The 17,466-nt window shown below is 37.0% G+C and overlaps 1 protein-coding gene across 1 annotated transcript; it reads right to left on the bottom strand.

Annotated features, from left to right (window-relative positions):
- Positions 1-5,220: 5,220 nt before the first annotated feature.
- Positions 5,221-6,647, bottom strand: LOC108945270 (uncharacterized). Its single transcript, XM_070190896.1, has 4 exons — positions 6,609-6,647; positions 6,397-6,498; positions 5,569-5,922; positions 5,221-5,363 (listed from the first exon to the last, which is right to left on the bottom strand). Exons 1-4 carry the CDS (start codon positions 6,645-6,647, stop codon positions 5,280-5,282), a joined length of 579 nt encoding a protein of 192 aa, XP_070046997.1. The 3' UTR covers positions 5,221-5,279.
- Between the last annotated feature and the right edge of the window lie 10,819 nt (positions 6,648-17,466).

Raw genomic sequence — 17,466 nt, 5'->3', positions numbered from 1 at the left:
TATTGGATTTTAAGAGAAAACCTAGAAATTAGTATTTTTGGATTTTTACCACGAAATGGGACATGGAATTAGGAATAAATTATATATTTGAGTTCGTAATCTTATGGGTAATATTTATCTTCAAAAAACTTTGGAATCCGAGCACGTGGGCCCGAGGGTTGACTTTATTGACTTTTCGAACGGAGTTGGAAATTGTTAAATTGTAAGCATTGGAGTATATTTTGATTTATTTACACGTTGTTTGACTAGTTTTGAGACGTTTGGCTTTGAGTTGAGGTGTTAGAGAGGCGTTGTAGCCGGTTATGGAATTTCGAAGCGAGGTAAGTCTCCTGTCTTACTCTGTGAGGGGGGAAACTACCCCTAGGTGATGTATTTGATATGTGCTACTTGTTGCGGGGGCTACATACGCACGAGGTGACGAGAGTCCGTGCGTAGCTAGATTCATGTTGTGTCCGGGTAGACTTAGGTTCCCGCCATGCTATAACTGTACTATTTGAGTTATCCCTTGCCTATTAAATTCCTTTATTTTACGTTACGACTTGAGACTAGACTTGTGTAGAGCGATATACTTGCTATTGTATAGATTTAATGGGCTTCATGATTAGCCGCAGAATAATTGTACACCTCTTACGATTTTTTCCCGTGCTATGCATTTTCCTCAAAAGGTTTTTCTTAAAATTTATATCTTACACGTTTATTCGAGAGTGTGGTCAAGGACCCATTAAAGCTTCTTATTCTAATGGGATTGAGCCTTTGCCTCGGCAGTATAATAGATACATCTATGGTTCGTGTTGTTCGACCCACTCCAGTGCGCACATTATGATGATATTGGGCCATTCGCCTCGGCAGGATTATGTATCACACTCTCATGGGAGCGGGCTGTTCGCCTTGGAAATTTTATAGATGTATCTATGGTTCATGTCGTTTGACCCTCGGCAGTGCACACAGTATGATGGGATCGGGCCGTACGACCTCGCCATTTCCATAAAACACTCTTACAGAATCGTGCGTAATATTTGACAAGAAGCCATTGTATCTGTGTGTTTTCCTGATTCGAATCGTGATGACCTATCTGGTGAGGCCCCTTATGTATATACTCCGTTTGAGGAGGTAAATGCTAATTGAGAGCTTGAGTTTATTGTTGAGAGGAGAATTGTACCACGTATTTATACTTGTTATTTCTTGTATTTACTCTACCTCACATATGTTTACTTCTATTGTATTTGTCTTATTGGACCATTAGTAAGTGTCGATGTAGAACCCTCATCACTACTTCTCTGGGGTTAAGCTAGATACTTACTAGGTACGCATTGATTTAATGATTCTGGTGGTCCTCTGGGTGCAGAGGCGCGACTTCTAGCAAGGACTTTACGGCGTACTGCATCTCTTTGTTACGATTTGTAGCAGACAGAGTCTCCATCAGGTTTGTTTATATTTTCCTATCTAACTTGTATTCTAGACATATATTGTATTTTATTATGTTTCCTAGTTGATGCTCATGCAATTGTGACACCGGGTTTTGGGGGCTTCTACTGGATGTTTGGTATGGTAGTTCACGTAATCATTATCATTTTCCCTATAAATTCTATTTCATACTATTTAATTAATGGAAATTATGATTTCAAAGTAATAAATGAGTAATTAAGTTGATCAGTCACCGTTGGCTTGCCTGACGGCGGCGGTTAGTCGTCATCACGGCCTTTAGTGGATTTTGGATCGTGACAGCGCGAGACAAACTCTCTACTTAGGTCGGCCATCTTAAAGAAGAAATTCAGCATTGAGCGGCTTCCCTCATTGTTGAAAAGATGTATGCTATGTATAGCATGAGAAGAAAAACCTTGGAAGAGGCCAAAGAAGGTATCATTGACTTTGATGCCGAAATCGCTAAGGCCCGTAAGCTGGAGTTAGCTACAAAAAGAGGTCTTCCAGCCCGACCTAATGCCACCGACTCTTCTGGTTCCGGTTCTGAGTTATCAGGAATGGAAGAGGAAATGGAAGGTGATGATTCTGAAGGCCAAAATGATGAGGGCCAAGATGTTGAACTGGCGCCAGATACTCCTACTTCTGCAGGGGGTGCAAATGTTTCTCTTCCTCCGGATTTCGGAGATGCAACAGTGTAACTTTTGCTTTTCTTTTTCAAACTTTTGTACTTGTGTTGTCATATTTATTGTAAATAAAAATATTTTTTCATACAAGTATCGTATAAACTTTCTTTTCTGCGTATTTTCGTTTAATTATTTGCGCACATTTTCTCTCTGCGTCTTTTTTTGTTTAAGTGTTTGCGCAAGTTTTACTGTTTGCATCTAATTGTGCAAGGTTTCGGGTGTATTTTCCCCCAAAAGCATTTGGATTTGGGGCATAAGTTCTTCCTAAATCAACCCTTTAGCGTGAGGATATTTATAAGAGAGGGCCCTCTTATGTTTACGGTGCTCTTGAAGAGAACGTCTCCTGTTCATTATGGCACTATCATTTGAAGTACTTATTTAACTTTCAAATGATAAAATCAATTCATCGTTGAGACAAGAAACAAGATAGAAATAAAAGGACTTTACTTTATTCCTTCCAATTTCAAAAGAACATAAGCATTCGTTGTGCTAAAAAAAGATTGCCAATTCTTCTGGCTAACTGGTACAACTTGTTTCTACGGGCTGGCCGCGCAGTCCCCGATCCCGATGATACAACTATGTTTCCAAGTTTCGTATTCCGGTCGAAATGGCAGTCGTTGTGCCATATCTTCGTATCATCCCCCCCAGTGTTCGAATGCGAAGAATGCGAATTTTAACACTGGAAGTTTTACACCTTCAAGGATTCTACCAGTGAATTGCTAGATCATCTTTAGTTTGATAGCAAACTTTGCTTTCCCTTAGGAATTTATGCTATTGATCCAAAGATTATCTAACAATCTCCTAGTGGCTTACACTTATGAGCGGTCGGGTAATCTCTATTCGACAACAAAGTTTACTTCCTAGTAGGAACTTTGCTATCGAGAAAAAGACTATCTAACCGCTCCGTAGTGGTTCTTTTCTTGTGTGCCTTTTCATTTGAAGATCTTATTACTACTACTGAAGCTTCCTTCATTGTATGCTTTCCGTTGTTTCCTGGTTAGAAACCTTGCCAGAAAAATCTAATTGGGACAAAAATTGGACAAAGGAAAAAAGAGTTCAGCATATACTTTCAGTACATGTGATGTTCATCAGCAATAGTATCTCTTGAGGTGTGCCACATTCCAGCTGCTTGGCAACTTTTCTCCATCTTGATATCTAGCTCGTATGACCCTTTCCCAGTGATAGCTGAAACCCGGTAGGGGTCTTCCCATATTGGACCTAGCTTCCCTGCATTGAGCTCCCGGGTGTTCTGAATTACTTTCCTCAAAACCAAGTCTCCCACTTTGAAATAACAGAGGTTGGCTCTTGATTGTAATATCTTTCTATTCTCTACTTTTGGGATGCCATCCTTATATGCGCCAAGTCCTTGCGTTCATCGAGCAACTCCAAATTGACTAACATTGCTTCATCGTTTGCTTCTTCCTTTTCTTAGAAATACCTCAACATAGGCTCCCCTATTTCCACCGGGATCAGGGCTTTTGCTCCGTACACAAGAGAGAAAGGAGTCTCTCCCGTGCTCGATTTGGTCGTTGTTCGGTACACCCATAGTACACCTGGTAGCTTTTTCGGGCCATTTAGCTGCTTCCAATCGCTTTTTGAGATTTTATATAATGACTTTGATTGTTGAATCGCTTGATCGTTTTCACTCAGATGATAAGGCAATGATGTGATCCTTTTGATTTTCAAGTCTTCAATGAACTTCGTGACCTTTGCACCTATGAATTGTGGCCTGTTGTCACAGGCTATCTCTTTTGGTATACCAAATTTGCAAATTATATTTTCCCACAAGAATTCTACCACTTCTCGTTTACCAATTTTCTGATAAGGACCTGCTTCAACCCACTTAAAAAAATAGTCAGTTAAAATCAAAAGAAATATTACCTTACTGGGGGCCGGTGGCACTGATCCGACAATATCCATTCCCCACTTCATGAACGGTCATGGTGACAAAAACTGAGTTCAATGGCTCTGCCGGTTGATGTACCAACAGTGCATAGCGTTGACATTTATAACATTATTGGACATATGCTTTGGCGTTGTGTTCCATCCCGGGCCAATAGTATCTTGCCCTAATTAGATTTAATACTAAGGAATCTGCGCCTGAGTGATTTCCGCAGATTCCTTTGTGGACTTCTCGTATAACATAATTAGCTTCGAAGGCTCCCAAACATCGGGCCAATGGGCCTTGGAAAGATCTTCTATATAGTTGACCCCCTTGGGTAACACTGGAAATAAGGCCTTAGCTTTCGAGCGGTGATTACGAGGGCTAAGGCCAATTTTTTCAGATGTGGGTAGTGAGTTTCTACTCCCGTTAAAATTTTACTAATGTAATAAATAGGAGATTGCATACCTTCATTCTCACGGACTAAAACAGTACTTACCGCAACCTCCGAAACTGCTAAGTAGATTAGTAGTTGTTCACCTTCCTCCGATTTTGACAATAACAGAGGACTTGACAGATACCTTTTAAGATCCTTCAAAACCTGTTGGCATTCCGGTGTCCACTCAAAGTTATTCTTCTTCTTGAGAAGTGCGAAAAAATTATGGCACTTTTCCAAAGACCGCACTACAAAAAAGGCCTAATTGCGGGGGTTATTTTTAAGGTTTGCGGTGGTTTAAAATCTCCGTAATATGTTGTTGTGGCCGTCGTTAAAACCCCCACAATAAGAGTCATCGCAATCGATTTGCGGTAGTTTTTTACTAACCGCCAGAACTAAGTAGCGGAGGTTACTTCGCGGCGGTTGACCCCCACAGATCTAAAACTTAAATCTATTTAAAATAATTTTCAGTTATGAATTTCGGCGGTTTTAAACCTCCGCAATATAATTTTTATTCTTTTTTATTAGCTTATATTTAAAGCTCCTATTAGTCATAACCTCAAGAATTTATTAAATTTTTTAATTCATATATTATTGACAAAATTACTAATTAAGCTGTAAATCATAATCAAAGCAAAAAAAATATTTTTTAAAGTTAAAAGAAATCGATAACATATCATAAATCACAAAACGTTATCATAAAATATCATTAGTCTTTAAAAATAAATTATCAACATTAAGTAGCATCACTCAAAATTTATTTTAAACACAAAACATTCACTCCAACATTCTAACATCCGCTTCAACCATACAATTACATCGTCACAATTAATTATCTAAGATAATTACAATGAAATTAACGGTTGCCACTAGAATTACTATCACCGCATAATCTTCTTGCGTCCATTGGCGAAAGGGGTCTACTGTCCGCATCACTTGGCTGCATAAAAAAATAAAGTATAAAAATTATGCCAGAATCAGAAATTGCAGTAACTCTAGGTTCTACTAAATACTGTAAGTAAATAAGTGCAACAATAGCAGATGCAACAACAGGGCTAGTTGTACTTATAGATTCACAAGAAACTGGTGTTAGACTTGTGCACACATTGTAGGACTAGAAAAAAATATTGAATAACTTTACTTACCGTTGTAGGAGAAACCGTCGAAGGAGAAGCAAAGAATCCCGCAAACTGTTCTAGTATAGTCCCTTCTTTCATTATCATATATGCCTTGAAAGCCTTCATCATATGATTGTGAGCATTCATCATTTGATTATGGTTATGTTGACATTGGGACGAACATGAACCTTCAGTACTTGAAGAACTTGTACCACCAAAACGGGGTCTTACTTGTTTAAAAACTCTACTAGGGACAGAGCCTAATCCCAAACACCTCACCCTTCCAGAGTGCTCTTTTCCTAGCACCTTACCAATGGCCTCATTTGGCAAAATTTGAGTCTCGTCTATGGTGCTTTGGCTCAAAGCTAACTCAATTTTTTCCTATACAAACAAAACTCATTGTCACAACTAAGCCAACAGGGATGCATTTGTCTAGTGTCAAAATTCGATTTGATCTGGATCTGGAAGGGACCAACAAATAAGAAAGACGCAATGGTAATATTTAACTTGACTTGAACACAATATGTTCGTGAAAAATAAATGCCTAATCACAAAATCTAGTGGTTGCTGAATAAGATGAACGTCTAATCAAGTTATCGCTCAAGCTAACTTGGAATCGTTCTACAAGCATTATTCATCAAAATATGCCATTTGCACATATTAGTGGTAAGAAGTTTGAACTGTCAAAATTAAATTTCAAAACATTTAAACTGCTACAACTAAATTTCATATTCGTAATTGCCGCTATTCAAAGTTCATATCACAAGTTTTCTAAAATTTTCAAAATGAAACAACCAAATGAAAATAGCATCAGCCATCACATTTAAGATAAGCTAAGAATTCAAACAAACTTACGCATATTTCTTTTGCTTCTTCATTAACATATACCCCATCTTCATTCTTATGAGTGGCAATGTATATTTGTGCTTGTCCAGGCATTTGTCCAGTCTTAGCTATCTATAAATAAAAAAATCAAATCAGAATTAGTTACTACTTAGAACTAATTACATAGTAAGTTAATTTACTCACCATTTTAGCCCTTCTCGTAGCGTTGGCTTTGGAATTACCTGTGTGTGGAATCGTCTGTTTTTTTCTATTTTCAGCATTTTTTTACTCATTTCCTTATAAAAATATACTTGAAACTCAATTAGAAGAACAAACAATAATATAATTATAAAGACTAGTAGAAGCAGTTACATGAGTACTTTTATTTAATCTTTATATTGGTAATCAATAAAAGAAATCCATTGATCCAGCGGAATTCCATCTGGCACATTATCAATAATCTCAGCTCTACTTTTAAGTGGGTCTTCAGATACACTCTACAAGTTGAGCCTATTTGCAGCCCATTTCTTTCCAATAGATTTATACACATGTTATCGTGCAACTGACTCGGTTGTCCTAAAGAAGAACTTGGGCTTCAAGAATAAAACATTAGTTAGCATGTCCTTGTGGTTTTTGTACAACAAAAGGTCTGGTCTATTTGTTTTTTTTTGTCTCTGTTCTTGTAAGATTCTCTTGTTTATAGCAAAGTGTTAAGGTGTACTCTTTACTGAACTTGTGATTCTTGATCAACAAAAAGTTATGGCTGATCTCCATTTAAGAAAGAAAAAGGTAAATGGTGCATCAATCAGTAAAAGCATCCAAGGTTAAACCAAGTATCATGATTTGTGGATTCTAATGGCAGAGCAGTCATTAATTAACTAGCTTCTTAAGCAAAACGGTAAGTCTTACTATGTTCTGCCAAAGTCTTGAGTAGACCTGATGAAATGTCAGAGCAGAGTATATAATATTTTGGTCAAGAATATAAACAACAAGCCTTGATAGTGAATTGTCAAGCCTACTTCATACCTTTTTGTATGTTAGCAAATCTTTGATGATCCATTTTCCAGGAGTTGATAGCACTTTTATATGCAACAATAATTTTGTTCATTTACGGAATGCTCCTGATCCTATTAGTTCTAAGAATGTAGAGCTATATTTCAAAGACAAAATAGAGATATAGTTGTCTTTCTCCTAAAAAGAACAGTGATATAGTTCTAAGAATGTAGAGCTTATACCTTTATAATTTGATCGAAGACGCGATTGATTGAAGTATGAGATAGGTAAACTCCACCATTTCTCACAGTGGATAGGAAATAAAGCATGACACATGCTAAAATTTCACAAAAGCCTGAAAGAAGGCCGTGTGCATCTCCAAATGGTTCATCAAGGCAATCAAAATCAACCACAATACGTTCTTCACATGTTAAATTTAGCACTTCGTTAACTTTTACTTTGAGTTTCTTGATATTTTGTTCTGAATTTGTATAACAAAAGAGATCAGCTGAATCCAAAAATAAAAACTTTTGGCTACACTACATTAATTGGCAGTCATGAAACTGTAATTGGCAGTCATGAAATTTTTGGCTACACTATAATAGATGTCAGCAGTAGTATGATACAGTCAATTTGCTTTCAGCAGTAGTATAAATTTCAGCAGTAGTATCCTAAACAAAGGTCCAATGAGTTGCCGGAAACTGATATCTCCAGCCTCTATTTCAGAGAAACTGAGCTCACCCACAGCTTACCTGGTGAATCCCTTCTCCTAATATCTTTCCCTAATTAATTCCCAAAAACTGTAACTTTTACCTACTATATAGCATGGAAAATCAACCAAATATTGTAAGGTCAAAGAAATCTAATGCAATTTATTTTTGCTACGTGTGAAAGAATGAACTATGCAAAGCACATCAAGTCCAAGCCCAAACAAAAGGAAGAGAATAGTAATAACAAAACCTTGATGAATATTGTCAATGAACTCAAAGAATCATATAACCAAACAATGAGTTCAAACTTTTTATTTGTAACTAATTGCTGTGAAGTCGCTCAACAAAATGAGCAAAATGCAGTGTTGCACTCAAGAAAAAATTCCACTAAGAAAAAGAAGTTTAGTTTGAGTACTACTGCTACTGAGTAGTTGTGATAATATAAGGGAAGCTGAAAATAATTAATCCAAATGTAGATAACTGTCACCTCCTTCACTGATGAGCATACTACTACTCTTGTTACTCCATCAAGAATCTTTCAAGGCCTTCATCGTTGATTCTCACAATTTTATGGCAAAGTTGATTAGACTCCCTTTTTAATCTTTAGTATTTTTTAACCGTGGTTTCTTTTATGCAGGTGGCAACTTTAAGTCCTTACATAAGTATTAGATCGATGAGTTCAATGACTGTTGCCTTAGCTTGAAGGGACTTAGACGGGGCTGCTGAATATGTACTAATAGTCAAAAGTATTTACCTATTGTTTCTATAGTCCAATGGCTCCCTAAACGCTTTCTAGATGAGGCCTGAACTGTTGCACCTGGCTGTGATGAGTCCTGATCTGTTGGAGTCGAGTGAACTCACCGAGATGGCTGTGATGCAGGGTAAACTGCCGGTGCCGGCTGTGATGCGGCCTGATCCATTTGAGCTGGATGGGATGTTGAGTGAACTGATTGAGATGGCCATGATGCCGGCTGAAATGTTGGAGCCACCTACGATGTGGGCTGAAAAAGTGGAGCCAGATGTGTTGTGGCCAAAATTGGAGTGGTCGGATGTGTTGGCATGTATGGTGTTGATTGAAGAAAAGAAGGTGTTGATTCAGTACCTTGTGACTAATCTGAATTTTACTTTTTCAGCAAACGCTTGAACCTTGGCATATCTGCAATTCAATAATGAATGAATTTAATAAGCAATGCAAAGAAAATTCACAAACTTCAAGATAAAAGAATGGTGTGCAAGTCGGAATTTAATTTAAGATATACACATAAATTTACTAAAGTTCTCTTTCTCATAGCTGGTATTATATCATGCTCATAACCTTGATAACCATCAGATCTAAGAAGTAAAAAAAGAAGTCCTAGAAGTAGTACTCTGAAAACCAAGGAATTCACACAGTCACATACTCACATGCCCTTCTGTATTTCACAATAGCTGTATCCTAATGGCAATTTCAAAATAGTCATGTTCGGATGTGTAAATGAAAATTAGGTCTTATTTTCATTGAAAAATACAGAACCCCACACGCAAACAATTATTCTTCTTCCTAATAATTGTGATTAAACAAAGAATTCCAGCTGACCTTTGCTCTAGTTGCCCATATTCCTCTCATTAATACAGATCCTCACTACTATATTTCAGCTTCATATAACACCTATAAAAAGCGCTTCTTTATAAATCACAACATCATCATCTCACACTCTTCCTTTTTCTCTCGAACAATATTTCAGTCCAGAAAATGGCTTCTAAATTTTCATCAGCAATGCTTCTGCCTTACCTCTTTCTCATACAATACCAACTTAACAAAATATAGCTCATGAAAACAGTAGTAACTGAGAAATATAAAAAATAAGAATCCAATATGGTTAAAATATATACATTCAAAGAAATATTTGAACATGTTAGATCCACATTATAATAGTTTATCAAACACTTACTGAATTCTACGCAAAACCCGAGAAACAAACAATCATAAAATTTTCATAAAGAATAAATATCACTTTCTTAGCCAAAAGATAGTAAGTTTTGAAGAAAAAAATACTAATCAAATATCCTAAGCAAGCAAAAAACGATTGTCCAAATTCTTGTTGTAATTGCAATTTGGATATTTTATTATATCTATTTAGTCATATGCTCCTCTATTGCAATTTGGATATTCTTGTAATCGACATCAAAAAAATGTCCAAATTTTTGTTGTCGGTATGGCTCATTCTCGTATATTTCTTCTTCATCAACCTCTCCCATATCAAACAAATCTCTTGGCTTTAGATGTACAACGACACTCCATCCTTTATCAGTTTCATCATCAATATAGTAGACCATATTTGTTTGAGATGCTTCAATATATGGATCATCATCCTCACGATCACCAAAGTGGATCAATTTAGAGAAGTTGACACAATTAAACTTCCAAATATCTATTTTGAACCCTCTATTAGAGTAGTATCAGCCCACTGCATTTAAAGAGAGCAACCGTGAACCGACCATAATAATTAAGCTCAATAATATCTTTCAACTTCCCATAATATGGCAGGTATGCTTGTCTTGCATATCTATCTGCACTAGATGCAACACACGAAGTGTCAGAGACAAGAAAAACTCCACTATTTTGAGTTTTTAATCCTTTTTCTCTCGACAAAGTCCGAAAATTGAATCCATTAATGTTATAAGCACTGAATCTTCTTGCATCTTGTGCTGGACCTTGTGTTAAGAACTTGATATTATCAGAGATAGTGTCTGCTATATCTGGATTCATAATCTAAATAAACAACATATTTCTGTTAGAAATTACAAATTGATACAAGAAAGCTTAGGAAACTAATTAGGAAACATCTTAAATATCGTTCACTCACTCGCTTAGGAAACCAATCAGGGAACTCTTTACTAACTCTCCTTTTTACCTCTGTTGGTGAAAGTCAGCGGCCTCTACTTCTTCTGATGTGATATCTAAATTCACTACAAAGGTGTTATATGCATCAATTTTAATCCAATTACTCTAAATATTTCTTATAAATCAAATCAAATCAATTTTTTTACTCAATAAATGTCTTTACTGTTGCGCAATTAAGTAACACATATCGATGAGCTTGAGTTTTCTCCAAAAGAGTCAATGGTTCTATTGTGGAGCCTCCAACGGGTTTACCTTATTTAGGGAACATAGATGACACTTCGGAAGCCTCATTATGATTTGGTTCATCGTTTACACATTTAGGTCGATTTAACTTTGACTCAATTCCCTCAAAATAACGAGAATAAATAGTTGGAGCTTCTTCAACTATGTAACCTTCAGCTATAGAACCTTCTGGCTGTGATTTATTTCCTACAAGGGACTTGAAATGACCTAATAATCTATAACCAAAATAATAAAGTGTTAGAAGAAACATTTACATTGAAATACTATTACAAGATCTATTAAAATCATTTTGAATAAGAAATATTTTACCTTTCAACAAAATATATCCACCGATAATGTACCGGGCCACCTTGTATTACTTTATCCACTAGATGAACAGTTAGATGAACCATTACAGTAAAAAATAATGGAGGGAATAACATCTCTAGATGGCAAAGAGTTTCCACAATCCGATTTTGTAGCTTTTCTAGGTCTGAGAGGCTTAAGATTTTCAGACAAAGATACCTAAAAAGGGAGGAAAACTCTACCAACGTTGCAACAACCTGGTTTGGAAGTACATTGCGGATTGCTATTGGTAACAGTTTTTCCATAAGGATGTGACAATCATGACTTTTTAATCCAAATATCCTTTTTTGATCCAAATAAATACAACGAGATATATTACTTGAATAACCATCTGGCACTGAGATATTCTTTAAAGTCTTTAGGAAGGCCAGTTTCTTCTACTTTGGAATTGTAAATGCACCAAGACGACATTCATCATTCTCATCCGGTCAAAGATCACGCCTTATACCCATATCTTGTAGATCTCTTCGAGCCTTAACATGATCCTTTGATTTTCCTTTATCATTTAGCAAAGAGTATATAATATTATCAAATACATTCTTTTCAATATGCATAACATCTAAATTATGGCACAATGAGTTAGATTCCCAATATGGAAGATCAAAGAATATGTTTTTTCTCCATTGTTGAGTTACACCTTCTCCAACACTCTTTTTCCTATTTCTTTTCTTTGTTTCATTCAATTTTGCTTGTCTTCCAAATATGACATTGATATATTTTACTTGTTGCAAAAGGTATGATGCTGATAACTTCTTTAGAGGGGTCCTCTCTTCAACATTTCCATCAAAACGATATCTCATCATTCTAAATTTATGATTTCTTCCCAAAAACCGATGATGGCCAATAAAACACCACTTTCTACTATGACCAAGTCGACAAGAATCTGCGTCAAAATTATAAGTGGGGAATGCAAGACCAGTATGCGTATTCCAACTAGATAAGATATCAAGTCCAGGAAAGTCGCTAACTGTCCACATAAGAGTTGCTCGCATTCTAAACATTTCATCCTTTGATGAATCAAAAGTGTCCACACCTTCACTCCACAACTCATTCAACTCCTTAATAAGGGGTTGTACATATACATCTATATTATTCCCTACCGTACGTGGACCTGGAATTATCATTAAGAGGATAAAATTTGGTTGCTTCATACACAACCAAGGAGGAAGGTTATATGGAACCAAAACTATAGGCCAATTTCTATAATTAGTATTCATTATCCCAAAAGGATTGAACCCATCACTAGCCAGGCCTAATCAAACATTTCGAGGATCGGAAGCAAATACAGGAAAAGTTGTATTAAACCTCTTCCATGCCTCACCATCTCTAGGGTGTCTTATGGTTCCATCTTTGTTACCATCCTCTGAATGCCATCTCATATGCTCTACAATCTTAAAGCACATGAATAATTTTTGTAATCTTGGTTTTAATGGAAAGTAGAGCAAAAGTTTTGCAGGCTTCTTCTTTTTCTTCTTCTTTTGTTTCTTACTTGTAGTTGGTTCATGGTCTTTACTGCTCTCCTTCTCGGGCTTCCATCTAGAAGTGTGACAATACTTGCATGCTTCTGCATTAACATCATCCTCCCAGTATAATATGTAAGCATTTGGACAAGCATCTATCTTGATATAATCACGACACATCTTACTGATGGTCTTCTTGGCTTCATAAAAAGAATGAGGAATCTTTGCAAATTTAAAATGCATCTCTGAGTAGATCTAGTATCATAGTCATTCCCTTGTCACTTAACACAGACAAACACTTTATGTGATAAAGCTTTAACAAAAATTCGAACTTTGAGTACTTAGACCCTTCATATAATTCTTGACGTCCATCTCTAAGCAACTCAAAAAAATCTTTGTTATTTGAAGTGGGCATATCATGTATCATTTCTTCTTCTCCGACTACTTGTGATGGACCTACATCAACACCCTCATGCCTTAAGCCCCCGAATGCTTCATTAATCAATAATTCTATAGGATTTTCAATGGGTGGTGCATCTTGAGTGGCCTCTATATTTCCAGAATTATGCAATACATTCATTTCCCCATGCATAATCCAAGTGACATAGTTTCTAGGGAACGGCTTGTCGATCAATTGATCAAACAATATATTTCTAGTCTGCCACTTCCTAGAACCACATTTAGGACATAGACATTTTATTTTATCTCCTATAGCTCCATTGTTAAATGTAAAATCTAGAAATTGATTCAAACCAAGCAAATACTCTGGTGTGTTCCTTGGCATTTCAATCCAAGATTTATCCATTAAAAATTAGATTATTGTGCAATAATATCACCTATAAGATTTCATAGGAAGAAAATGAGTAGTCTATTAGTATAAGTTAATTGTAACGACCTAAAATCTAACCATGGTCGTGATGGCGCCTATCGTGTTACAAGGCAAGCCTATTTCCCAAAATACTACTACTAAATTGATTATAAGAATTTAATAAAATATTTCCAGCATTTGAATTTTTCATAAACTAAATCAACTCTAAATATAATTATAGAAAATACGGAAACGAGCCCCAAGCATCGGGGTATCACTAAGTCATGAGCGTCTAAATCTATGAATTAAGAAATAAAAATGTCTAACTGCCAATACAGTCCAAAAGAAGAAATGATAAAAGGAGTAACAAGGTCCTACAGACGCTAGCAGCTACCTTGCAGTCTCCAACGATAGCCGGCCTGAACTCAATGATCGCCGCGCTCCAACTCACCTGGATCTACACATAAAGTACAGGGTGTAGCATGAGTACAACCGACTCAGTAGTAACAGAAATAACTAAGGAACTGAGTAGTAGTGACGAGCTAAGCAAAACAGTCCAATTATTTATTTTCACAATTTACAATAAACAGGTAAATTCCATACAAACCAACAAATGCCACAAAGAAAGTAACAGGTAAATGCAGCAACAACAAAAGTAAATGCAACCTCATAGCAATGTCACTCCATCACTCAGCACTCGGCCCTCAGCATTCAACACTCAACAGGTACATGCGCTCACTGGGGGTGTGTACAGACTCCGGAGGGGCTCCCAAAGCCCAAGCGCTAAGCACGGACAACTCACGTGCTGCACGGACAACTCATGTGCCATAATATCAATCCCTGGATCCGCACGGTCAACTCATTAACTACGCAGACAACTCGCGCGCTATGGTATCAATACCTGGATCCGCACGAATAACTCACGTGCTGCACGAATAACTCACGTGCCTCAATCAAATACCACACAACAGGCCCTCGGCCTCACTCAGTCATGTACCTCTCTAGCCTCACCATCATCAACAAATAAGGGAAACACGGCCTATATCAAGTATCACAGCATATCAGCAAAATAATAGGGACTGAGGTAAACATGTACAATAATATCTATGACTGAGTGTAAATAATGTGAATATGAATAAAGCCTAAGCATGATTTCTAACATGAAGGCAAACAAGTTCAACAACAAATAAACACATAACCACAGATAATAGCCATTAGGCCTCACGGGACGAACCAAGTCTCAATCCCTCACGGTTCACACCCACACACCCGTCACCAAGCATGGGTATCACTTCCAAACAATCACGTGATGTTAAATCTTCGGGTTTATACCCTCAAAGCTAGAGTTAAAACTGTTACTTACCTTAACAGCGTAAAATCCTACTCTAGGATGCCTTCGTCTCTGAACTCGGTCTCCAAAAGCTCCTAATCTAACCAAAATTAGAATACTACTATCAACATATGCTAAAGAATCGAATTTCACAATAAAAACTACATAAATAGGCAAAAACATCCGAAATCGGCCAAAACCCGGCCCCCAGGCCCATTTCTAGAAACCAGTCAAAAATGGCAGAATAACAAACCTCGTCCTCACCCGAGTCTAACCATATAAAATTCGCCAAAATCGGACTCCGTTTCGTCCCTGAAATCCTAACTTAAAACTCTCCAAAACTCAAACCCTAACTCCCTCAATTTCACCCTAAACCCCTACTAATTTCATGACAAATCAGTGGAAATACATCATAAATGTGTGTAATTAAACCCAAGCGACTTACCTCACTGGTGTCTCGTGATTCTTCCTTTAAAAACAATGCCCCAAAGCTCAAAACCGTTCAACAATGGTGGAAAAAAGGCAAAAATTCACGAAGTGCAACTTATATAGGTTCTGCCCCAGGGATTCCGCACCTGCGGACCCTTTCTCGCACCTGCGGACTCGCATCTGCGGTCCCAGGTGCGCATCTGCGAAAGCCACTTAAACGCCTAGCTTCGCATCTACGGCTGCCCCTTCGCACCTGCGGGCTCGCAGGTGCGATCCTCTCTTCCGCACCTGCGCATTCCACTTAACCGATCAGGCTTCGCACTTGCGGCATATTCCTCGCACCTACGGGCTCGCAGGTGCGATCCTCTCTTCGCATTTGAGACTAAGCCCCAGGCCTCCATCTATGCATCTACGAGTCTCCTACGCACCTGCGGCTCCCCATCCGCAGGTACGGCCACACCAAAAAAGCAGCTCCAGCTGCATTTTCCAACTTTCAAACTCCCGATACCCGTTTGAAATCATCCCGAGCCCCTCGGGACCTCAACCAATAATTCAAACAAGTTATATACCACTACCCGAACTTAGTCGAACCTTCGAAATACCCAAAACAACACCAAAATACTGAATCAACCTCGAATTCAAGCCTAAGAACTTCTAAAATTTGTCAACGACGCCGAAACCTATGAAACCACGTCCGAATGACCTCAAATTTTGCACACACGTCAAAAATGACATTACAAACCTACTCCAACTTTTGAAATTTTATTTCGACCCCGATACCTAATTTTCCACTACCGACCAAAATCGCCAAATTTCTAACTTTCGCCAATTCAAACCTAATTCTACCACGGACCTCCAATTCATATTCCGGACACACTCCTAAGTCTAAAATCACCCAACGAAGCTAACTGAATCATAAAAATCTACATCCGCATTCATTTACTCATAAGTCAACTTCCGGTTGACTTTTCTAACTTAACTTTCTAACTAAAAGACTAAGTATTCATTTCACTCCAAAACTACTCCGAACCCAAACCTACCAACTCGATGCAACTCAACACAGTTGAACAACACATAAATAAGCAGAAATGAGAAAAACGGAGCTACAACTCTCAAAACGACCGACCGGGTCGTTACATTAACAGAACAGAAAATGAAAATATTTATTAATTCTAACATAAAATATACATAACCAAATATCTTAAGAAAAGATTATTGTGATTTTCATGAAGTACCGGTAGATTTGAGATAGATTGTCAAATAAGGGAGGCTTACTTTAGAAGAAAAAGTTTAAAAAATTGAAAGTCATAGGATGAACTTTGATTCTAAAGGTTTTGTTTTCTCTTGGTTCTATATGCACTCCTTTATAACTTAAAAAGTTGAAAGTTATAGGAAGAACTTTGATTCTAAGAGGTTTTGTTTTCTCTTGGTTCTGTATGCACTCCTTTATAACATGGCTTTAAAGAAAATTTGAACTGTTTCATGCTACCAACCATCTAGTTATACGATGGAGGTTTAATTGTATCATGAAATTGGAATGTGTAGTTTTATAAACTAGAATGTGTAGTTTAATTTAAATTGTTTCATGCTTATCCATGTGCTAGAATTTAATTATATCCATCTGTAAACTAGAATTTGATTAGATAGGTCCAGTTCTATAATAAACTGTTTTACTGGAGTAAAACAGTACACCCATATAAACAGTAAAATAGTTTATTAAAGAAAATTTACCAAATTTTTGCTCAAACACCAAACCTTAGAATCACAATACACCCATATAAATCCGCATACAACATGGCGTAAAAAATTTATATTTTCTGCTAGTTCAACTAAAAAATCTCAAATAAATAGAGAAAATCAAATTCTAACATAAAGTATCCAAAAGAACAACAAAAATA

Source organism: Nicotiana tomentosiformis, chromosome 12 (assembly GCF_000390325.3).
Source record: "Nicotiana tomentosiformis chromosome 12, ASM39032v3, whole genome shotgun sequence".
Lineage (NCBI taxonomy): Eukaryota > Viridiplantae > Streptophyta > Magnoliopsida > Solanales > Solanaceae > Nicotiana > Nicotiana tomentosiformis.
Note: the sequence above shows the minus strand (reverse complement) of the source record. Positions and strands in the feature narration are given on the sequence as shown.

What these genes read in the sequence shown, in the direction of transcription:
- LOC108945270 (XM_070190896.1), bottom strand. Translation starts at nt 6,647, where the DNA reads ATGCTGAAAATAGAAAAAAACAGACGATTCCACACACAG. An exon ending in AAGAAGCAAAAGAAATATGC is followed by an intron (nt 5,923 to 6,396) that starts GTAAGTTTGTTT and finishes TTGTTTGTATAG; the next exon opens with GAAAAAATTGAGTTAGCTTT. An exon ending in CGACGGTTTCTCCTACAACG is followed by an intron (nt 5,364 to 5,568) that starts GTAAGTAAAGTT and finishes TTTTTTATGCAG; the next exon opens with CCAAGTGATGCGGACAGTAG.